This window comes from Tachypleus tridentatus, chromosome 12 (assembly GCF_004210375.1).
Source record: "Tachypleus tridentatus isolate NWPU-2018 chromosome 12, ASM421037v1, whole genome shotgun sequence".
Taxonomy (NCBI): Eukaryota; Metazoa; Arthropoda; class Merostomata; order Xiphosura; family Limulidae; genus Tachypleus; species Tachypleus tridentatus.
In genome coordinates, this window is record NC_134836.1 from 127,465,858 (window position 1) to 127,491,832 (window position 25,975).

At 31.0% G+C, this 25,975-nt stretch overlaps 1 protein-coding gene across 8 annotated transcripts in view; it reads left to right on the top strand.

Annotated features, from left to right (window-relative positions):
* LOC143234654 (leucine-rich repeat flightless-interacting protein 2-like) overlaps window positions 1–25,975 on the top strand; it is an 89,495-nt gene that overhangs the window by 56,530 nt on the left and 6,990 nt on the right. For 4 of the 8 annotated variants that reach the window (XM_076472171.1, XM_076472172.1, XM_076472174.1 and 1 more), the window contains 8 exons: window positions 3,045–3,131; window positions 8,528–8,596; window positions 11,397–11,492; window positions 14,218–14,388; window positions 16,941–17,033; window positions 19,443–19,614; window positions 25,235–25,284; window positions 25,773–25,893. In XM_076472171.1, the coding sequence (XP_076328286.1) occupies window positions 3,045–3,131; window positions 8,528–8,596; window positions 11,397–11,492; window positions 14,218–14,388; window positions 16,941–17,033; window positions 19,443–19,614; window positions 25,235–25,284; window positions 25,773–25,893 (859 nt within the window). Of the gene's footprint in view, window positions 1–3,044; window positions 3,132–8,527; window positions 8,597–11,396; window positions 11,493–14,217; window positions 14,416–16,940; window positions 17,034–19,442; window positions 19,615–25,234; window positions 25,285–25,772; window positions 25,894–25,975 lie in introns of all 8 variants that reach the window. The other 4 variants (XM_076472169.1, XM_076472170.1, XM_076472173.1 and 1 more) reach the window with 1 other exon arrangement.

Here is a 25,975-nt window from a genome sequence, read left to right on the forward strand (position 1 = left end):
ATTGTTTTCTGTGGCTATTGACTGGTAACTCATTGTTTTCTGTGGCTATTGACTGGTAACTCATTGTTTTCTGTGGCTATTGACTGGTAACTCATTGTTTTCTGTGGCTATTGACTGGTAACTCATTGTTTTCTGTGGCTATTGACTCATTGTTTTCTGTGGCTATTGACTGGTAACTCATTGTTTTCTGTGGCTATTGACTAGTAACTCATTGTTTTCTGTGGCTATTGACTAGTAACTCATTGTTTTCTGTGGCTATTGACTAGTAACTCATTGTTTTCTGTGGCTATTGACTAGTAACTCATTGTTTTCTGTGGCTATTGACTAGTAACTCATTGTTTTCTGTGGCTATTGACTAGTAACTCATTGTTTTCTGTGGCTATTGACTAGTAACTCATTGTTTTTCTGTGGCTATTGACTGGTAACTCATTGTTTTCTGTGGCTATTGACTGGTTTTCTGTGGCTATTGACTATTGTTTTCTGTGGCTACTGGTAACTCATTGTTTTCTGTGGCTATTGACTGGTAACTCATTGTTTTCTGTGGCTATTGACTGGTAACTCATTGTTTTCTGTGGCTATTGACTGGTAACTCATTGTTTTCTGTGGCTATTGACTGGTAACTCATTGTTTTCTGTGGCTATTGACTGGTAACTCATTGTTTTCTGTGGCTATTGACTGGTAACTCATTGTTTTCTGTGGCTATTGACTGGTAACTCATTGTTTTCTGTGGCTATTGACTGGTAACTCATTGTTTTCTGTGGCTATTGACTGGTAACTCATTGTTTTCTGTGGCTATTGACTGGTAACTCATTGTTTTCTGTGGCTATTGGCTGGTAACTCATTGTTTTCTGTGGCTATTGGCTGGTAACTCATTGTTTTCTGTGGCTATTGGCTGGTAACTCATTGTTTTCTGTGGCTATTGACTGGTAACTCATTGTTTTCTGTGGCTATTGACTGGTAACTCATTGTTTTCTGTGGCTATTGACTGGTAACTCATTGTTTTCTGTGGCTATTGACTGGTAACTCATTGTTTTCTGTGGCTATTGACTGGTAACTCATTGTTTTCTGTGGCTATTGACTGGTAACTCATTGTTTTCTGTGGCTATTGACTGGTAACTCATTGTTTTCTGTGGCTATTGACTGGTAACTCATTGTTTTCTGTGGCTATTGGCTGGTAACTCATTGTTTTCTGTGGCTATTGGCTGGTAACTCATTGTTTTCTGTGGCTATTGGCTGGTAACTCATTGTTTTCTGTGGCTATTGGCTGGTAACTCATTGTTTTCTGTGGCTATTGACTGGTAACTCATTGTTTTCTGTGGCTATTGACTGGTAACTCATTGTTTTCTGTGGCTATTGACTGGTAACTCATTGTTTTCTGTGGCTATTGACTGGTAACTCATTGTTTTCTGTGGCTATTGACTAGTAACTCATTGTTTTCTGTGGCTATTGACTAGTAACTCATTTTTATTTTCTAGTCAGATTACAGTTTAGTCTAATATCAAATGAGAGGTTTTTGATGTAAAGATAATAGAAAATAGTAAAGTGAATAATAATTGATGCCTAGCCATTGGTACTTGGTGAAACTCCATAGCCTCCAAAATTGTCTTGTTTGTCATCAGTGTTTTACAAAGCTATGCAGGTAATAACATTAGTGGTTTATGTAAGTTATAGAAATATTGAAAATAATTTAAACACTCCATTATTATTAATTTAAAACCAATGAACAAAAACACGCGTACATAAATATTGGTTTTGTATCTTCAGTAACACCTTTCAGTCTTTAAAGTAAGGTAGTGACTGATAAGACCTAATTAGCAATTATAAACCTTCCAATGTTACTATGATCTTAAAGCTTTATATATCATTTTAAACTTCCACTGTGTTAAATTATGTAATACATAATGTAGTTTTAAATCAAACAAATTTCACAAAGTATTTCATTGTTTTCATAAATTAAAAATGGAACCATTTTGAGAAATAATTCTGGTAAAATAATGTTATTCATGATGCACCTATTGATGTGTTTGTTGGTAAAGTAATGTTATTCATGATGCACCTATTGATGTGTTTGTTGGTAAAATAATGTTATTCATGATGCACCTATTGATGTGTTTGTTGGTAAAATAATGTTATTCGTGATGCACCTATTGATGTGTTTGTTGGTAAAATAATGTTATTCATGATGCACCAATTGATGTGTTTGTTGGTAAAATAATGTTATTCATGATGCACCTATTGATGTGTTTGTTGGTAAAATAATGTTATTCATGATGCACCTATTGATGTGTTTGTTGGTAAAATAATGTTATTCATGATGCACCTTGTGATGTGTTTATAAATAACTAATTGTTTACATCTTTCGTGTCAGATTTATTCTTCAATATGGATTCAAAATTAATAATGTACTTTCTAAGGTAATACAAAATTGACTTGTGCTGAACCTACATTCTCTGTACAGTTTTATTTCTGAATGAATTATCGCTGAATACAATATTTATACCACGTATGAATCTGGTTTCTTCTACTCTGTGATAAAGGGACTTCTCTTAAAGGGTTTGTAGGTGTCTGAATTTGATTGGTTTTCATTTGAAAGACATTCTCCTTAGTGGTAGTAAATCTGTTGGCTTACTATGCTAAAACTTTGAATTTGGTTCTCATGGTGGATTTGCAACACAGATAAGCATTGTGTATCTTTAAGGATAATAAGAAGCAATTTCACAAAGAAATTGAAGGATACATTAAATGTTTCTTATTTTCTAGTGATGGAAGAGCACTTGCTATTTATGTGTACTTACTGGAACACATTAAACAAAATGTAATGATGGTTTTATTTTGGCTTAAGCCTTTGACTGCTGGTTTCAACATTTTTTAGCAAATGTTAGTCAGTCTGTCTTGGTTTTACATGTTTTGGTTGTCAAAGGAAATAGCTAATACTAAATGTCATTTCTAACAACTTTCATCATTGTAATCTGTTATATACAGCTTTTGAAAGTCATGCAGAATACCTTGGACCACTTTAGAATGTTAATTTTTTTTATTCACAGGCAGAGGCTAGATTAGCTGCACGGAGGCAGGCACGTGCAGAGGCCAGAGAGATCCGAATGCGTGAGTTAGAGAAGCAACAAAAAGAGGTAACAATGAACGGATTGAAGGAATTATGTTATGAATTATGTTTCTTTGTTTTTTTTTAAATTTAAAACATTCAAGAAACCAGTAGTTTTAATTTGGGTTTACTTATGTATAAAGTATATTTTATTACAGTTTACAGCTTTTACAGTAAGTAAGATTAATTGTTAGAACAGGTACAGTGTTTCAATCACTGGTACAGTCATTATCAGGTCGACAAAGTTTAATGGTAAAGAATGTTCTGGTATTTAAATCAACATTCATAATCAAACAATGCATTTAAAATATAAAATAAATTGTAGTTACTTTTTAATGAAATATTAATTCACATGAATTTTGTAGAATATTTTATACAAAATTGTTGAATAAGAATGTTTTGATGAACAGAATGTCACAGTACTAAACCATAGAATGTTTTGATGAACAGAATGTCACAGTACTAAACTGTAGAATGTTTTCATGAACAGAATGTCACAGAACTAAACTGTAGAATGTTTTGATGAACAGAATGTCACAGTACTAAACCATAGAATGTTTTGATGAACAGAATGTCACAGAACTAAACTGTAGAATGTTTTGATGAACAGAATGTCACAGTACTAAACCATAGAATGTTTTGATGAACAGAATGTCACAGTATTAAACCGTATAATGTTTTTATGAACAGAATGTCACAGTACTAAACCATAGAATGTTTTGATGAACAGAATGTCACAGTATTAAACCATAGAATGTTTTTATGAACAGAATGTCACAGAACTAAACTGTAGAATGTTTTTATGAACAGAATGTCATAGTACTAAACCATAGAATGTTTTGATGAACAGAATGTCAACAGTACTAAACCGTAGAATGTTTTGATGAACAGAATGTCACAGTACTAAACCACAGAATGTTTTGATGAACAGAATGTCACAGTACTAAACCACAGAATGTTTTGATGAACAGAATGTCACAGTACTAAACCATAGAATGTTTTGATGAACAGAATGTCACAGTACTAAACCATAGAATGTTTTGATAAACAGAATGCCAACAGTACTAAACCACAGAATGTTTTGATGAACAGAATGTCACAGTATTAAACCGTATAATGTTTTTATGAACAGAATGTCACAGTACTAAACCATAGAATGTTTTGATGAACAGAATGTCACAGTATTAAACCATAGAATGTTTTTATGAACAGAATGTCACAGAACTAAACTGTAGAATGTTTTTATGAACAGAATGTCATAGTACTAAACCATAGAATGTTTTGATGAACAGAATGTCAACAGTACTAAACCGTAGAATGTTTTGATGAACAGAATGTCACAGTACTAAACCACAGAATGTTTTGATGAACAGAATGTCACAGTACTAAACCACAGAATGTTTTGATGAACAGAATGTCACAGTACTAAACCGTAGAATGTTTTGATGAACAGAATGTCACAGTAAAAAACCACAGAATGTGTTGATGAACAGAATGTCACAGAACTAAACTGTAGAATGTTTTTATGAACAGAATGTCATAGTACTAAACCATAGAATGTTTTGATGAACAGAATGTCAACAGTACTAAACCGTAGAATGTTTTGATGAACAGAATGTCACAGTACTAAACCACAGAATGTTTTGATGAACAGAATGTCACAGTACTAAACCACAGAATGTTTTGATGAACAGAATGTCACAGTACTAAACCATAGAATGTTTTGATGAACAGAATGTCACAGTACTAAACCATAGAATGTTTTGATGAACAGAATGCCAACAGTACTAAACCACAGAATGTTTTGATGAACAGAATGTCACAGTATTAAACCGTATAATGTTTTTATGAACAGAATGTCACAGTACTAAACCATAGAATGTTTTGATGAACAGAATGTCACAGTATTAAACCATAGAATGTTTTTATGAACAGAATGTCACAGAACTAAACTGTAGAATGTTTTATGAACAGAATGTCATAGTACTAAACCATAGAATGTTTTGATGAACAGAATGTCAACAGTACTAAACCACAGAATGTTTTGATGAACAGAATGTCACAGTACTAAACCACAGAATGTTTTGATGAACAGAATGTCACAGTACTAAACCACAGAATGTTTTGATGAACAGAGTGTCACAGCACCAAACCATGAGCCTGACTTTAACATAAGAAAAGTCAAAGAATATTTATTGATAAAAATCAGTCTCACAAGTAGCAAGGCACATCTGTATATATACAAGTAACAAGGCACATCTGTATATATGCAAGTAACAAGGCACATCTGTATATATGCAAGTAACAAGACACATCTGTATATGTACAAGTAACAAGGCACATCTGTATATATAGTTCTTGTTTTTTTATATTTATTCATCTTTGGATTGTATTTTGTTGTTGTTTTGTTTAGCAGTATGTATATATGTAACGAAATTTATACTTTTTCTTGTTCCTGGACAGAAAGTGTTATTTCCCAATTGTATATGCCTAAAGTAAATGGAAAAAGACCTATTTTTCTCTTCAAACGTTACTGTTGTTTTCTGGGTAATGAAATTTCAAATATATCCATTTTCCACAACATTCCAGGTAGATTCAGTGCTGAGTAACTGATAGAGAATTTTCTCAAACTTACAAGAATTTTTGAGAACTTTCTAGAATGTTGTAGAACTCATGAGAATTTTCAAGAAACTTTTAGAATTTTCTAGAACTTTCAATAGTAACATATATATATATATATACAGGGGCTCACCACTCACCACTTCAGTTTAGTTGTAGCTGCCTAAGTGAACACACAGATCTATCTGATTTTATTAGATATGGCATCAAGAAGCTACAAGCATTCCCCAGATGCATCCAGAAGCCTCAAAGCTGTGCTGATCCATAACGGGAATAAGTATCCGTCTCTTTCCCTGGTTCATTCTGTGCACATCAGAGAGGAATACAACAGCGTCAAGACTTTGTTAGAAGTCTTGAAGTATGATGAGTATGGCTGGAAAGTTATCAGATACTTCAAAATGGCGACATTCTTGATGGGTCTCCAAGGAGGCTTTACCAAGTTTCCCTGTTATCTTTACCTTTGGGACAGCAGGGACACTGCAGAGCACTACAACAGGAAGCACTGGCCACAACAGACCGAGTTCTCTGTGGGGAGGCACAATGTTAAGTGTGAGCCACTAGTGGACCTCCAGAAGGTGTTGATCCCACCATTGCACACAAAATTGGGTCTTATGAAACAATTTGTTACAGCTCTTGATAAGGAGTCTGCAGCCTTCAAGTACCTTCGAGACTTTTTCTCTAAACTGTCTGAGGCAAAGGTCAAAGCTTGGATCTTCGTTGGACCACAAATAAAGAAGATCCTGGAGTGCACAGGATTCCCGAGAAGCTCAGTAGGAAGGGATAAAAAGCTTGGGACAGTTTTGTCACAGTGATTTGGGGCTTCTAGGCAATCACAAGGCCGAAAATTATGTGGAACTGGTTGAGGCTCTGGTGAAGAACTATGGTAAAATGGCTACACTATGTCCCTGAAAGTCCATATCCTTGATGCTCATCTTGATAAATTCAAGAAGAACATGGGAGCATACTCAGAGGAGCAAGGTGAGCACTTCCACCAAGATATACTGGACTTTGAACACCGCTATCAAGAAGCGTATAACGAAAACATGGTGGGAGACTATATTTTGGGGCTGATACATGAAAGTGATTTACATGACAGTTGCAAATGTCAAAAAACTACTCACTTCTAAACATTTTTGTATAACTTTACTATAAATACATGTAAATCTTGATTCATATGTTGTTTTATTCAGACCTTATGTAAATGAAAATGTACAAATTTGCCCGTTTTTACATAGAAAATAGGTTAATTTCTAAATTTCATTATCCAGGTCACAAAAGTAAAGTTTGAAGGGAATAATGGCCATTTTCTGTAGTTTTACAACATAAACAATTAAGAAATAACACATACTATCCAGGAACAAAATTTGTGTTACATAGTGTTATCTAAAAAATCCATTTGGATTGGCATTTACAATGATAACTGTGTGCAAACAGTTATGGAATTTAAGTATATTGTAGATTTTGAACATTTATTTATATAATAAAATATTCTTTTATGATGATAGGAAACCCACTTGAAGGAAAAATATATTTTAAAAATGGCTGGTGTAGGTGTTAAAACTTTAATTAAAATAATGCAGAGGGCAATGTTAGGACCGAAATAGGTCATTTTCAGATAAGAAAACTTGCACCAAAGTTTGACTAGTTAGTTAAATAATAATGAAAATGACCTGAGAAGGTCGAAACATTATTCTTAAAGTTTCAGTACCCGTTCCAGTCATCTTTAGAAAACATTCTTTATCATTAAAACGTGATTACACCAGTGATTAAACTGTCGTACCTGTTCAGGTTTGATTATTGTTCTTCCATTGATTATCAACATAGGTCTATCACTTAGGCATGTATAAATAGAATCAGTTGTTGTTTACACCAGTTTGTTTAACTACATAGTTGATGTTAATGCTTTCCTCAGGCTTTTAGTTTATTTAACTAACTAGTTGATGTTAATGCTTTCCTCAGGTTTTTAGTTTATTTAACTAACTAGTTGATGTTAATGCTTTCCTCAGGTTTTTAGTTTATTTAACTGACTAGTTGATGTTAATGCTTTCATCAGGTTTTTAGTTTATTTAACTAACTAGTTGATGTTAATGCTTTCTTCAGATTTTTAGTTCATTTAACTAAATAGTTGATGTATATACTTTCTTCACTTGGGCCTCTATAATAAGAATCGATTGTTATTTACACCAGTTTGTGGTTGGTGTTTTTTTACCCACCCTCTTCACAGTTAACATGTCTTCACTAAACTATAACATTATCATAACCAGAGATACAAACACTTCTTTGATGTTTCTAAAAAAGCCAAATGTTTATTCTAATGATTTTTGCTGATAGAAGTTTAAACAAGTACAAGCCAAAATATTTATAGCATATAAACAGCATCAATTAGTGACTTTTACTGCTGATATATCAGTCAAAAGTGGTTACCACTGATACCAAGTTTAAAGACTTAAAGAGAATAAGGGTTTATTTTGAGTGAGTGACAACCACTTTCAAGTATACTGAAACGTGAAACTTAAATGTATATACTGAAAACTATTTTGAGATGTAAAGCATGGATGTAAATGTGCTTTGGTCTTTGAGTGAATATAACTTCATGATGCAGTTAGTGTCTGAACTAAATATTGGTAGAAACTATTTCATATTGTGCAGACTTGTTGCTTTGGCTTTTATGTTGTATGGGACAACATGGAAAAAAACAAACTTTTATTCAAATATCTATTAAAAATATCATAAACTGAAGTAAAATTGGAAGTGAAGATGTTTTTAGTGTTTGATAATATGATGAACTGTTTTATTACAATTTAGGCAGACCAGCAGAGTGATAAACACTATGAAATACTCAATGAACCATCACGAGGGAGAACTGGTCGAGAGGTGAGTGCTGAGAGCTGTTGTTATCAACAGTTATTAAAAACTTCTAGTTTTGTGAATTTTATTGGATTCTTAACAAACTTTTTGGAACTGTTATTTAATTTTTGTCACTTGTCTTGATAGCTTTTAATTATAGATTTAGTGATATGAAGTGAACAATTACACAGATGTACAGGGTGTTTGGAAAGTCACTGTGTAGTTTTGTAATCATATTTTATTCAGTTTATTTCAAGCCAGCAACTGATAGCAGTGTTTAGAAACAAAATGAGAAGGATCCAGGCCTGTATTGATGCCAACAGGAGTCACTTTCAACAGAACACACAAAACCATTGTTGAATATGTTAACAGAACACACAAAACCATTGTTGAATAAGTTAACAGAACACACAAAACCATTGTTGAATAAGTTAACAGAACACGTAAAACCATTGTTGAAAAAGTTAACAGAACACACAAAACCATTGTTGAATAAGTTAACAGAACACACAAAACCATTGTTGAATGTGTTAACAGAACACACAAAACCATTGTTGAATAAGTTAACAGAACACACAAAACCATTGTTGAATAAGTTAACAGAACACACAAAACCATTGTTGAATAAGTTAACAGAACACGTAAAACCATTGTTGAAAAAGTTAACAGAACACACAAAACCATTGTTGAATAAGTTAACAGAACACACAAAACCATTGTTGAATAAGTTAACAGAACACGTAAAACCATTGTTGAAAAAGTTAACAGAACACACAAAACCATTGTTGAATAAGTTAACAGAACACACAAAACCATTGTTGAATGTGTTAACAGAACACACAAAACCATCGTGTTTATAATTGTCATTCATAGTTACCTCCTATATTCTACATTGAAACATGTCTGTTAATAAATATATAAGTGTACAGTGACTTTCTGAACACCCTGTATAATATTGTTAAATTTAAAGATGTCATGGTTTCCACATTTAATTCTTGTCCAAACAAATCTTTTCAAGTCTGGGGTTCTTGACTCTTTTTAACCATTAACCTAAAATATATTGATGGTTGTTTCTTTTAACAACATTTAAAGAAACTTTTTTAAGACTTCGGATTTTTTCTTAGTCTGGAACATTAATATGTGTAAATGAAATTGGATTGTGTATATTTGTATAAGATAATTTCTTTTGACTGTTACTATGTCATTTTAGTTTTGTTGTTAATATACAATTTTTCAGCTCAATTACCTGCAAAAGGCTTAAGTAATTGTACCAAGAGTTCATGCGCTAAAACCTAAACGAGAAACTAAAATGAACATGGTCATGGTTGAAATAAATTACTCAATACAAATCTGAATATTCACGTTATAAGCCTAAACATGTATAGTTTGCATAAGATTTGTGTACCTGCTTTTGAAAATATGACTAATTATTTTTAGTCAACTGTAAGAAGTCATATTTGCTTGCCTGTGTGTTTGTGAGGAAGTTTGTGACTCATAATACTGTTCACTTTAATAGTACTTTAATAAAGAAAATTTAATTTTAAATAAGTGTTAACAGAACACACAAAACCATCGTTGAATGTGTTAACAGAACACACAAAACCATCGTTGAATGTGTTAACAGAACACACAAAACCATCGTTGAATGTGTTAACAGAACACACAAAAACATTGTTGAATATGTCAACAGAACACACAAAAACATTGTTGAATATGTCAACAGAACACACAAAAACATTGTTGAATATGTCAACAGAACACACAAAACCATTGTTTAAAATGTTAACAGAACACACAAAACCATTGTTGAATAAGTTAACAGAACACACAAAACCATTGTTGAATGTATTAACAGAACACACAAAACCATTTTTGAATGTGTTAACAGAACACACAAAATCATTGTTGAATAAGTATAGTTTTCATGATGTTGGGAAGACATGATTAAAAGTTCAATTTAAGACAGAAATGTAAAACTCTATAACCTGAGCCTTTTTCATCAGGGAGAAACAGTTTTCCTTCCATATGAAGTTACAGACTAGTGTAAAATTTAAATATATTTATCAGTGTTTTATTAAGAATTGTAAGGATGAATTATGTGTTATTTGGAAACTGTAAAAGGGGAATTTTAAAATGTTCAGAATTAATTGAAGAAGGTGGATTTTATTGTATTAAAAGTTAACCGATATCAACTTAGATTGAGTGGAGTGTGTAAACACGGGTTACTGAAGAAGTGTTGTGGCATTGATAAATAAATCATGTTTAAGCTACTGATACATGCTTTGACTTTATAGTGTAAAATTATTCTGGAAAATTATGTAACTTGACATCATATTTTTTAACTTTTGGATAGCTGCTTAAATATAGCTATGTAAAGTGTACTTGGTTATAAATTTTGTAATTTATTTATAAAAAATTAACGTGGTACATTATGTTCAACTTATACCAGGATGTCTGGCTGATTATGACCAGTGACTAATGCGCAAGACTGTGGATCTGGGAGCTCTTTGTTCGTGTTCAGTTACCACATGTGCTAAAATCTGTTTAATGCATTTTAGGGCTGTAAGTGTGTTACAAGAGTGCACATAAAGTTAAGATGAGTGTAGTCCAAGGGTTGATGGGTGGCTGTTGACCTAGCCCTGTTTCCTTTTAAGTTAAATCTTTGTAATGGATAGTGCAGATAGTTCTAATAGTTTTGTGTGAATGTCCAAAGCAAACAGTTGAGTATACGAGGATAACATTGTTTTTTTTAACCTGTGACTGTTGACATTATAAAGGATAAAATTAGGTGGAGCACATAAAAAGTAACCAACTTTTTGGTTTATAGGGAAGGTCATCATCATTTGTTTCAAATACTTCATCTTATGCAAGCTCTAGACGCAGCAGTGAAGACATAAGTGATGAAAATACTAGAGAGTTAAAGGTGAGAGTGAACATAACGATAAGTGATACTGAAATTAAACTATATAGTCCTATCGAGGTAATGTAACGGTGCACGACAAATGTGTTTGCAGTAGTGTATCAATTTTATTATTAACAAATTTAAATTTGTTGCAATATCTGAAACTTTTTATTGGTATATTTATTTATTTACTGTTAAACCTTAGCAACATTTCAAATGTTTATTACTTTAATTTGTTTCTGTAGTTTTATATTAAGCATATTTTATTTCTTATTAAGTTTGTACAGGCGAGAGTCAGGTTTATTTTTGTTGTTGGTTCTACTGATCTTCTCTCACTTTTGTTGGACCAGTGTTTAAACGTTACATTATTTTTGTTGTTGGTTCTACTGATCTTCTCTCACTTTTGTTGGACCAGTGTTTAAACACCACATTATTTTTTTTGTTGGTTCTACTGATCTTCTCTCACTTTTGTTGGACCAGTGTTTAAACACCACATTATTTTTTTTGTTGGTTCTACTGATCTTCTCTCACTTTTGTTGGACCAGTGTTTAAACACTACATTATTTTTGTTGTTGGTTCTACTGATCTTCTCTCACTTTTGTTGGACCAGTGTTTAAACACCACATTATTTTTGTTGTTGGTTCTACTGATCTTCTCTCACTTTTGTTGGACCAGTGTTTAAACACTACATTATTTTGTTGTTGGTTCTACTGATCTTCTCTCACTTTTGTTGGACCAGTGTTTAAACACCACATTATTTTTGTTGTTGGTTCTACTGATCTTCTCTCACTTTTGTTGGACCAGTGTTTAAACACTACATTATTTTTTTTGTTGGTTCTACTGATCTTCTCTCACTTTTGTTGGACCAGTGTTTAAACACCACATTATTTTTTTTGTTGGTTCTACTGATCTTCTCTCACTTTTGTTGGACCAGTGTTTAAACACTACATTATTTTTGTTGTTGGTTCTACTGATCTTCTCTCACTTTTGTTGGACCAGTGTTTAAACACTACATTATTTTTGTTGTTGGTTCTACTGATCTTCTCTCACTTTTGTTGGACCAGTGTTTAAACACCACATTATTTTTTTTGTTGGTTCTACTGATCTTCTCTCACTTTTGTTGGACCAGTGTTTAAACACTACATTATTTTTGTTGTTGGTTCTACTAATTTTCTGTCACTTTTGTTGGACCAGTGTTTAAACACTACATTATTTTTTTGTTGGTTCTACTGATCTTCTCTCACTTTTGTTGGACCAGTGTTTAAACACTACATTATTTTTGTTGTTGGTTCTACTGATCTTCTCTCACTTTTGTTGGACCAGTGTTTAAACACTACATTATTTTTTTGTTGGTTCTACTGATCTTCTCTCACTTTTGTTAGACCAGTGTTTGAACACCACATTATTTTTGTTGTTGGTTCTACTGATCTTCTCTCACTTTTGTTGGACCAGTGTTTGAACACTACATTATTTTTGTTGTTGGTTCTACTGATCTTCTCTCACTTTTGTTGGACCAGTGTTTAAACACTACATCAGAAAATATATTTCAATACTCACATAAAGTTTTAAATTCAGAATGTTTGTACTGTTGGATTGTGAGAAAAGCGTAGTAATTTGTTTTACAAGATGTTTTGTACTGCATGTAACTCAATATTTTATGATATTCAGAACGTTGTAAAAGCTTCAAAGATAAAGATTCATGTTGTAGGTATTGCACACATACAAATTTAAGATGTTTTATGGTAGAACCATTAATAGTGTAGTAATGTCTTATCAAGTGAAAATGTGTAATATATGATTTATAACTCTTGGTTTGTATTGTTAAAAGACTAGAATATGAAAGGTAGAAATCACAAGTTCCAAAAAAACAAGTACATAGAATAATATAACATTAGAATAAAATCAGATTATGAAACAGTGTTATAACTTGTTGAATCCATAGCAGTATCATTTCTGTGACATATTATTATTCTTTCTGTTCTTGGTTGACACAACCCAATAGTTAAGTTAAGGTGCTTCACTCGCAGTTTGTGGGTTACGGGTTCTAATTTCTGTCATATCGAATATACTCTCTCTTTCTGTCAATGGCCTGGCATGGCTAGGTGTTTAAGGCACTCACCTCATAATGTGAGGGTTGCGGATTTGAATCCCTACAGCACCAAACATGCTCACTATTTCAGCTGTGGGGGAGTTATAATGTGATGGTCAATCTCACTATTCTTTGGTAAAAGAGTAGCTCAAGAGTTAGCGATGGGTGGTGATGACTAGCTCTCTTCCATCTAGTCTTACACTGCTAAATTAGGGATGACTAGCTCTCTTCCATCTAGTCTTACACTGCTAAATTAGGGATGACTAGCTCTGATAGCCCTCGTGTAGCTTTGCAAGAAATAAAAAACAAAACAAAAACTTTCTGACAAGGGTGTGTGATGGTCAACACCACTGTTAGTTGGTAAAAGAGTAGGTCAAGAATTGGCAGTGGGTAAGGATGGCTAGTACAGATGGCCCTCGTGTAACTTTGGATGAAATTGAAAACAAGCCAATATGTTTGTTCCTTGAGATAAATCTTTGTGGTTTTAATATTTTTGAGTTCGGGATTATTTTGGGATCATAAATCAACTCCAGTTTCAAGCTGGAGCAAAAATATGAATATTTATATTTTTATAGAACCACTAAGTTCTTAAAAAAAGAACAAAAGACATGAGTAATTAGCTTTTCTTTGAAGATAATAAAATGGTTTCTTTTTCAGCATCAGTTACAAGATTTAGACAAGAAGTTTAAGAAAGCCATGATCAGTAATGCACAACTTGATAATGAAAAATCATCTCTCACTTACAATGTTGACACTTTGAAAGATGAAGTACAAGAAATGGAAGAAAATTATATTCAGGCACAAAAAGATTATAAAGAGAAGTCCAGGGTAAGGTTTTGTAAAGAGAAGTCCAGGGTAAGGTTTTGGGACTCATTACTTGTGATAGAAAAGTAACTTTTGTAAAGGTTCTACAAGTATTTTTTTGTAAAGGTTCTACAAGTATATTTTTGTAAAGGTTCTACAAGTATTTTTTTGTAAAGGTTCTACAAGTATTTTTTTGTAAAGGTTCTACAAGTATTTTTTTGTAAAGGTTCTACAAGCATCTTCACAAATGCAGAGTATCCAAAGTGTCTGGAACCATTGGTGATTTGGCTTTTCTTAAATTCTAGGTATGTGACCTATTATGGCACTGTCGGAGCATGAGAAGATTGAATTAATCAAAACTTATTGTGAATTACAAATACAACATGTGGAATTCATTCTATACAATTCATTGAAGTATTCGTGGTTCCAGACTTTTGGATATGCTCTGTACCTTGACTTTTATGAAAACATTTTGAATGGGATGAGGGTCTATTCTTTCTCGAAATGGATGAAGATGTATTCTTTGTGGAATTTCATTCTTGTAAAGATAATGTGATTTGTTATTATTTCTTGTAAGTGTGTGAAAACTTGCTCCTTAGAGAGGTGTGCTACATTTGTACTACATTTGTGCTACATTTGTAGCTAACTTCTTACTGATGCATATTTTTATTTATCACAAATGTTTTTAGTGAGTGTTAAATGAACCTCTGTCAGAGCATGTATATTTACAGTATCTTTCTATCTTTTTGTCCATTCATTGATGTATTTATTAGAAGTACATGAAATGCTTTATAGATGTATTATGAAGAGAGTCATATTAAGAACTGATAATCTTTTGACAATTCTTTTCTTAGTTGTGGAACATTGTAATGGTAGTGATTGCTGTGTTTTGTACTTCATATCTGTAAATTAATAAGAACCAGATGTTGTGCATCCTTTAAAACTTACAGATGTCTTATGTGGTTACATCATCTAATAACTTTTAAACCTTATTAAGCAGTAATATACATTGTATGTGTATTAATGCACTACTGGAAATAATTGTGGAAATGTCGAATAAAATGTGTATGAAATGCAACTGTTGTGGGATTGATTTTTCTATTGTGTGAAAATGAACTACATCAGAGTATAGTCATGTGTTGAAAGTCTGCATTGTGACTGGCTGTGGTATGGAGAATACTGTCACAGTTCACAGAAATACCACAGAACAAGCATGCATTAACCCAAAATTTGACTGGTGAAGATTACTACATGTGAAAAACTGAGGCAAAAATTATATGTTTTGAGAAGAGCTGCATGGAAGCTAAAGATAGTACGTGAAACATAAGAATGCAGTACCTGTTGTTACAATGACCTAGGTACAGTTAGCACAAAGTAATGTCAGTGGATGTGTAGCTGACCAAGAACCACTACTTAGGTAAATAAAACCTGAAGTCAGCATCAAACTTCAGACAATTGAATGAGTAAAGCAGGAAGAGCGTTCTTTTTACGTATAAATCCAAATTTTAATTGTTTTGTAACAATCACTGAGGGTTAGTTGTAGAGAAGAGAACGATATTATGACCAGCATGCAACATCTGTTTTGTAGAGAAGAGAACGATATTATGACCAGCATGCAACATCTGTTTTGTAGAGAAGAGAATGATATTACGGCCAGCATGCAACATCTGTTTTGTAGAGAAGAGAATGATATTACGGCCAGCATGCAACATCTGTTTTGTAGAGAAGAGAATGATATTATGACCAGCATGCAACATCTGTTTTGTAGAGACGACAATGATATTATGGCCAGCATGCAACACCTGTTTTGTAGAGAAGAGAATGATATTACGGCCAGCATGCAACATCTGTTTTGTAGAGAAGAGAATGATATTATGACCAGCATGCAACATCTGTTTTGTAGAGAAGAGAACAATATTATGGCCAGCATGCAACATCTGTTTTGTAGAGAAGAGAATGATATTATGGCCAGCATGCAACATCTGTTTTGTAGAGAAGAGAATGATATTATGACCAGCATGCAACATCTGTTTTGTAGAGAAGAGAATGATATTATGACCAGCATGCAACATCTGTTTTGTAGAGAAGAGAATGATATTATGACCAGCATGCAACATCTGTTTTGTAGAGAAGAGAATGATATTATGACCAGCATGCAACATCTGTTTTGTAGAGAAGAGAATGATATTATGACCAGCATGCAACATCTGTTTTGTAGAGAAGAGAATGATGTTATGGCCAGCATGCAACATCTGTTTTGTAGAGAAGAGAATGATATTATGACCAGCATGCAACATCTGTTTTGTAGAGAAGAGAATGATATTATGGCCAGCATGCAACATCTGTTGAAGCATGTTGGGAGACTGTTGCAAGTGTAGACATTATCTCAACGAGTGCAGCCGTTGAACGATAAGAAATTAAAGGCACCTTGACTGCTGACTGGTACAATAAAAGTTTTGTGTATCATGTAATACCCTCAATTTGTAAGTGTTCTTATGACATATTACATGTATTTATAATATTCTGATTATGTTACTTGTTGTGATATACCTTTGTTTTTTGTGGGTTTTTTTCAGGCATATGATCAGCTAAATAGATACTTCAAAGAAATGAAGGAAGAAGTTGAATTTTTAAAAGAAAGCTTAAAACAAAGGGATGAATTAATAGAGGTAGAGTTTTATGTTACTAATAGAAAAAAACTTGAAAGTATTGAAATTATAATCAATTTGTTATGTAAAATCAATCACGATACTTAAATACACATAGTAAAATAAATACAAGCCACAAGATAACTTTTCATGTCAAACAGAAACCGTAAACTTTAATAATATGAATTCATTCATCTCGTTAATGTTTAAATTAAACCTGTCACTGGGTGCTTATAACCTAAAGATATGAAAAGGTTAATCTTCTCAAGACAAAATATTCTTAATAGAACTTATTAAGAATTATTTGTGTATGTAGGTACATTACAATTGTTGAATAGTTCTAAAGAGTGTGATATAGCTAAAATGTCTTTGTGCTCTGAGTGTGAGAAGACAGTGTTACAGAAGAGAGTATAGAATCCAGAAATTACTTCTTCAGTAACTAGGAGAAACATATTTGAAGAATTTAAGACGCTTTGGGTGTAAGAAGAGAGTATCTGTTTGAAACTAGTACTATGTTTCAACGTAGTATTTGTTTCTCACTTATATATTGTTTTACTTAATTGAAAGTTGTAATTAAACTGTGACTTTTATATTAATGGATGTACACCAAGGAGTGAATGATGTATGCTTAAAGTTTCACATTTTATGAGTTTTTCTTATCAACCATAGCATCTTTGGAATACCTTCTTTTACAGTGCAGGGTACATATTTGGTAGTTTTATATTTTTACCTACAATAAATATTACAAGCTGTAGTTAAAGCATTTATATTATAATATCAAAATTTTGTAATTCTGTTTCATTTGAGAACTAGTAAACATAAAAATTATTTGCACTTGTTTTAATGTTGTTCATGTTGCTGATCCATATAATCTGGAAATGTTTTACAAAACTTCTTGTGATAAACCTTTTAAAATCATTAAAGAAAAGGTTTGGTTGGTTTCTTAAAAAACAAAGCAGGAACTCTACACCATGAAATACCATTTTCTTATGGACGCATTGGAGAGTGAAACATCAGTTTGAAATAACAAAAAAGGCCCAGCATGGCCAGGTGGGTTTAGGCATTCGACTCACAATCTAAGGGTCATGGGTTCGAATCCCTGTCGCACCAAACATGCTCGTCCTTTCAGTCGTGGGGGCATTATAATGTGGCGGTCAATCCCACTATTCATTGGTAAAAGAGTAGCCCAAGAGTTAGCGGTAGATGGTGATGATTAGCTGTCTTTCCTTTAGTCTCACACTGCCAAATTAGGGACGGCTAGCATAGATAGCCCTCAAGTAGCTTTGCGCAAAATTTAAAAACAAGCAAAACAAAAATAACAAAAGGGATTCTGTGAAACACAATTTTTTTGTTTTTAGAAAACACAAAATTATTAAGGAAAATTACTGTTTTTGAAATATTTTTATCCTAAAATTGTGCAATCTAGATTATGATATTTATTGTGACACTAAAAACAGTTATCTTAGGTGTAAAATGACTAGATTATGATATTTATTGTGACACTAAAAACAGTTATCTTAGGTATAAAATGACTAGATTATGATATTTATTGTGACACTAAAAACAGTTATCTTAGGTATAAAATGACTAGATTATGATATTTATTGTGACACTAAAAACAGTTATCTTAGGTATAAAATGACTAGATTATGATATTTATTGTGACACTAAAAACAGTTATCATAGATGTAAAATGATTAATCTCATTAGATTTGTGTTTCAAATGTAAAAAACTCATCTGTGGATTAGTTAGTATACATCAAAAGGTATGTGTGTTTACCATAGTTGCTAACTGTGGACTGGTGATGTTTTTTTTATATATATTATTTTCAATTTTACTCAATAGAAGACTACAGTAAATAATTTATTCTCACCGTTATATGGTGTATTATCTGTAGTTGAAAGAACTCCTAATTCTTATGAGTTAATAGAAGTATTAAGAAAGGTCAAGGTATATTAACTGTACTGACAATTGGATAATAAGGAATGGATTTAAAATTAATGTGTTTCTTAATGTGTATAATTCTTTACATTAAAATTAATGTGTTTCTTAATGTGTATAATTCTTTACATTAAAATTAATGTGTTTCTTAATGTGTATAATTCTTTACACTAAACTTTGGTTTCAAAGTTGCATTTCTTCACCAGTATTACAGACAATGGTTACAGAATTATGTGTATTTCTGTTTCTCTAAATTGATTTCACAATAAAGAGTTCCACCGTATTAAAAACCTGCTGCCACATTCATACTAGAACTCGTGAACATAAAGAACAGGAACCGCTAGTTGATCTCCGTGGAATTGACAGTAGAACGTTGACTGTAGCAACTTGATTTTTGAGAAAAATATGCTTTTTTGTGTAACTTACTCTTGTGTCCTGTTGAATCATGTGCTACATTTTTTTGTTTAATTACGTGCTACACTTTGCAGGATTATGGACTGGTCTTAGTGGGAGGAGAGGAAACTCTCGTTAATGGAGATGTTAATGCTAACAGTTCTAGGAATACACCAGACAGTTCAACTCCAGTGTTATTGGGCAGAGCTGCCTTAGTTTCTGAAGAAGCTGCCCAGATTTTAGAAGAAGGAGGAGAAGGATCTCTCGGTGTGTTATGTCAGATAAACGTCTTTAGTTAAATTATTAGGTGTCTCTTGGTGTGTTATGTCAGATAAACGTCTTTAGTTAAATTATTAGGTGTCTCTTGGTGTGTTATGTCAGATAAACGTCTTTAGTTAAATTATTAGGTGTCTCTTGGTGTGTTATGTCAGATAAACGTCTTTAGTTAAATTATTAGGTGTCTCTTGGTGTGTTATGTCAGATAAACGTCTTTAGTTAAATTATTAGGTGTCTCTTGGTGTGTTATGTCAGATAAACGTCTTTAGTTAAATTATTAGGTGTCTCTTGGTGTGTTATGTCAGATAAATGTCTTTAGTTAAATTATTAGGTGTCTCTTGGTGTGTTATGTCAGATAAACGTCTTTAGTTAAATTATTAGGTGTCTCTTGGTGTGTTATGTCAGATAAATGTCTTTAGTTAAATTATTAGGTGTCCCTTGGTGTGTTATGTCAGATAAATGTCTTTAGTTAAATTATTAGGTGTCCCTTGGTGTGTTATGTCAGATAAATGTCTTTAGTTAAATTATTAGGTGTCTCTTGGTGTGTTATGTCAGATAAATGTCTTTAGTTAAATTATTAGGTGTCTCTTGGTGTGTTATGTCAGATAAATGTCTTTAGTTAAATTATTAGGTGTCTCTTGGTGTGTTATGTCAGATAAACGTCTTTAGTTAAATTATTAGGTGTCTCTTGGTGTGTTATGTCAGATAAATGTCTTTAGTTAAATGATTAGATGTCTCTAGGTGTGTTATGTCAGATAAACGTCTTTGGTTAAATGATCAGTGCACAGAGGAAAAACGGGATGTGGGGGTGACACCTGAACATGAACTCCCCATGTCACTTCTTGGCGACATTTAAAAGTCTGTGTGAGGTTTAGTGATGATTTTTACAGTGTTTACTGTTACACATGTAGGATACTTACTGATAAATATCTATAATACATTTTATTTAGTTATGTCTTGTATTGGTCAGGACTTTTTACAGTGTTTACTGTTACACATGTAGGACACTTACTGATAAATATCTATAATACATTTTATTTAGTTATATCTTGTATTGGTCAGGAATTTTTACAGTGTTTACTCTTATACATGTAGGATACTTACTGATAAATATCTATAATACATTTTATTTAATTATGTCTTGTATTGGTCAGGAATTTTTACAGTGTTTACTGTTACACATGTAGGATACTTACTTATAAATATCTATAATATATTTTATTTAGTTATGTCTTGTATTGGTCAGGAATTTTTACAGTGTTTACTGTTACACATGTAGGATACTTACTGATAAATATCTATAATATATTTTATTTAGTTATGTCTTGTATTGGTCAGGACTTTTTACAGTGTTTACTGTTACACATGTAGGATACTTACTGATAAATATCTATAATACATTTTATTTAGTTATGTCTTGTATTGGTCAGGAATTTTTACAGTGTTTACTGTTACACATGTAGGATACTTACTGATAAATATCTATAATACATTTTATTTAGTTATCTCTTGTATTGGTCAGGAATTTTTACAGTGTTTACTGTTACACATGTAGGATACTTAATGATAAATATCTATAATATATTTTATTTAGTTATGTCTTGTATTGGTCAGGACTTTTTACAGTGTTTACTGTTACACATGTAGGATACTTACTGATAAATATCTATAATACATTTTATTTAGTTATGTCTTGTATTGGTCAGGACTTTTTACAGTGTTTACTGTTACACATGTAGGATACTTACTGATAAATATCTATAATACATTTTATTTAGTTATGTCTTGTATTGGTCAGGACTTTTTACAGTGTTTACTGTTACACATGTAGGACACTTACTGATAAATATCTATAATACATTTTATTTAGTTATATCTTGTATTGGTCAGGAATTTTTACAGTGTTTACTCTTATACATGTAGGATACTTACTGATAAATATCTATAATACATTTTATTTAATTATGTCTTGTATTGGTCAGGAATTTTTACAGTGTTTACTGTTACACATGTAGGATACTTACTTATAAATATCTATAATATATTTTATTTAGTTATCTCTTGTATTGGTCAGGAATTTTTACAGTGTTTACTGTTACACATGTAGGATACTTAATGATAAATATCTATAATATATTTTATTTAGTTATGTCTTGTATTGGTCAGGACTTTTACAGTGTTTACTGTTACACATGTAGGATACTTACTGATAAATATCTATAATACATTTTATTTAGTTATGTCTTGTATTGGTCAGGACTTTTTACAGTGTTTACTGTTACACATGTAGGATACTTACTGATAAATATCTATAATACATTTTATTTAGTTATGTCTTGTATTGGTCAGGACTTTTTACAGTGTTTACTGTTACACATGTAGGACACTTACTGATAAATATCTATAATACATTTTATTTAGTTATATCTTGTATTGGTCAGGAATTTTTACAGTGTTTACTCTTATACATGTAGGATACTTACTGATAAATATCTATAATACATTTTATTTAATTATGTCTTGTATTGGTCAGGAATTTTTACAGTGTTTACTGTTACACATGTAGGATACTTACTGATAAATATCTATAATATATTTTATTTAGTTATGTCTTGTATTGGTCAGGACTTTTTACAGTGTTTACTGTTACACATGTAGGATACTTACTTATAAATATCTATAATATATTTTATTTAGTTATGTCTTGTATTGGTCAGGAATTTTTACAGTGTTTACTGTTACACATGTAGGATACTTACTGATAAATATCTATAAGATATTTTATTTAGTTATGTCTTGTATTGGTCAGGACTTTTACAGTGTTTACTGTTACACATGTAGGACACTTACTGATAAATATCTGTAATACATTTTATTTAGTTATGTCTTGTATTGGTCAGGACTTTCTACAGTGTTTACTGTTACACATGTAGGACACTTACTGATAAATATCTGTAATACATTTTATTTAGTTATGTCTTGTATTGGTCAGGACTTTTACAGTGTTTACTGTTACACATGTAGGACACTTACTGATAAATATCTATAATATATTTTATTTAGTTATGTCTTGTATTGGTCAGGACTTTTTACAGTGTTTACTGTTACACATGTAGGACACTTACTGATAAATATCTATAATACATTTTATTTAGTTATGTCTTGTATTGGTCAGGAATTTTTACAGTGTTTACTGTTACACATGCAGGATACTTACTGATAAATATCTATAATACATTTTATTTAGTTATGTCTTATATTGGTCAGGACTTTTTACAGTGTTTACTGTTACACATGTAGGATACTTACTGATAAATATCTATAATGCATTTTATTTAGTTATGTCTTGTATTGGTCAGGACATTTTACAGTGTTTACTGTTACACATGTAGGATACTTACTGATAAATATCTATAATACATTTTATCTTCTAAATAAGTATTAGTAATTTTGGAAAAATGCTGTCTGGTTTGGAAAAGTTTTACAGTTTTTATATTAATGATTTTAATGGTATGTGTTCCATTCTTAGATTATTTTCTGTAACAGTTTTTCTCATTGTACATCTTAAAATATTCTTATTCTAAGATGCTTAAAAAATAATTGTCTGTGTGCTGCGAATTATATGTAGTCCTTTATAATTATATGTAGTCCTTTATAATTATATGTAGTTTTTTATAATTATATGTAGTCCTTTATAATTATATGTAGTCCTTTATAATTATATGTTGTCCTTTATAATGGCTAGATTTGACAAGTGAGTATATTATTAGAAATATAAACTATGTTTAATGTGTTAAATTATCTGAAGTAGTGAATGTATCAAATATAGCAACCTGATATAATAACTATATTTAATATGGTAATACTTAATATAGTAACCTGATATAATAACTATATTTAATATGGTAATACTTAGTATAGTAACCTGATATAATAACTATATTTAATATGGTAATACTTAATATAGTAACCTGATATAATAACTATATTTAATATGCTGATACTTAGTATAGTAACCTGATATAATAACTATATTTAATATGGTAATACTTAATATAGTAACCTGATATAATAACTATATTTAATATGCTGATACTTAGTATAGTAACCTGATATAATAACTATATTTAATATGGTAATACTTAATATAGTAACCTGATATAATAACTATATTTAATATGGTAATACTTAATATAGTAACCTGATATAATAACTATATTTAATATGGTAATACTTAATATAGTAACCTGATATAATAACTATATTTAATATGCTGATACTTAGTATAGTAACCTGATATAATAACTATATTTAATATGGTAATACTTAATATAGTAACCTGATATAATAACTATATTTAATATGGTAATACTTAATATAGTAACCTGATATAATAACTATATTTAATATGCTGATACTTAATATAGTAACCTGATATAATAACTATATTTAATATGGTAATACTTAGTATAGTAACCTGATATAATAACTATATTTAATATGGTAATACTTAGTATAGTAACCTGATATAATAACTATATTTAATATGGTAATACTTAGTATAGTAACCTGATATAATAACTATATTTAATATGGTAATACTTAATATAGTAACCTGATATAATAACTATATTTAATATGGTAATACTTAATATAGTAACCTGATATAATAACTATATTTAATATGGTAATACTTAATATAGTAACCTGATATAATAACTATATTTAATATGCTGATACTTAATATAGTAACCTGATATAATAACTATATTTAATATGGTAATACTTAGTATAGTAACCTGATATAATAACTATATTTAATATGGTAATACTTAGTATAGTAACCTGATATAATAACTCTATTTAATATGGTAATACTTAGTATAGTAACCTGATATAATAACTCTATTTAATATGGTAATACTTAGTATAGTAACCTGATATAATAACTATATTTAATATGGTAATACTTAGTATAGTAACCTGATATAATAACTATATTTAATATGGTAATACTTAATATAGTAACCTGATATAATAACTATATTTAATATGGTAATACTTAATATAGTAACCTGATATAATAACTATATTTAATATGGTAATACTTAATATAGTAACCTGATATAATAACTATATTTAATATGGTAATACTTAATATAGTAACCTGATATAATAACTATATTTAATATGGTAATACTTAGTATAGTAACCTGATATAATAACTATATTTAATATGGTAATACTTAATCTGAAACAATAATTACACATTAAGTAAGCTGAGATGGTAATTGTGTGAATTATGGTAATCTGTGACATTGTAAGTAACCTGAGAAGTAACTGTATTTAATGACTTGTAACTTGTGCTATGAAACAAGTTAACAACAATGTGTATATAAAATTAATGACAACTGATGCAGGCAGTTTTTATTACTTCAGAAATATAAGAACAATTCTGTGATATGCTTTACTAATTAATGAATTTTAGATGTCTGAAAACTGTCTTGTTAAATTATCTCGTGGAAAGATGTAATAATGTTTAAATTTCTCTTAGCACTATGATAATGCATTTGTTACTTGAATACCTAAATACATCTACGATTCCTTACAGATATGAAGTTGAAAAAACTAGCAGAGAGAAAACAGGATCTGCTAGATGAAGTAAGTGTGAGAGTATTTACATTTTGTGTTTGACTGTGATCTAGTTCTTAAAGAAGGGAGGCTGAGGAATATATCTCTAAAAATCATTACTTGTGAAAAGGGGGGTTGAGATGCCAATTGGGGGATGTAAAAGTTAGTACCCCACTTTTTTGTCCATGTGATGGAAAACATTTCGAATTTGCATCTACATTCCCTATGAAGCTACAAACTTGACTTCACTCTAGAGTAATTGTTTATATGTATGTGTGAGAAAGACAGTAGCAGTCTTGAAACAAACAAACAGAAATTTCACCTAAACTGTAACATTTCTGTGAACCTTTATTAGAAACGTGTTGCAAAGCACAAGTTCCTGTAAAAATTAAAGTGAGATATTAACCTGACAGTTATTTATCAAGTAATAAACTTTAGGACTGTATTATAATTAGATATTTCAATATAAGTGCTACATTTCTTTTAATGCTATAAACAAGTTACTGTTCTCTATTCAGATTAATAGGATGAAACTGGATTTGGAAGAAGAAAGGCAAAAGACAGCTAGAATGGAACAAATTACACTAGTACATGGTCCTCACTCTAATGGTCCTGAAATGAAACTATTAGATATTCAGAGTAAGTATCTTCTGTTGTTTCAGTTAGTTTTAAAATCTTGTAATTTTGAAACAATTTAAATAGTTTTTTTATGTATATTGAA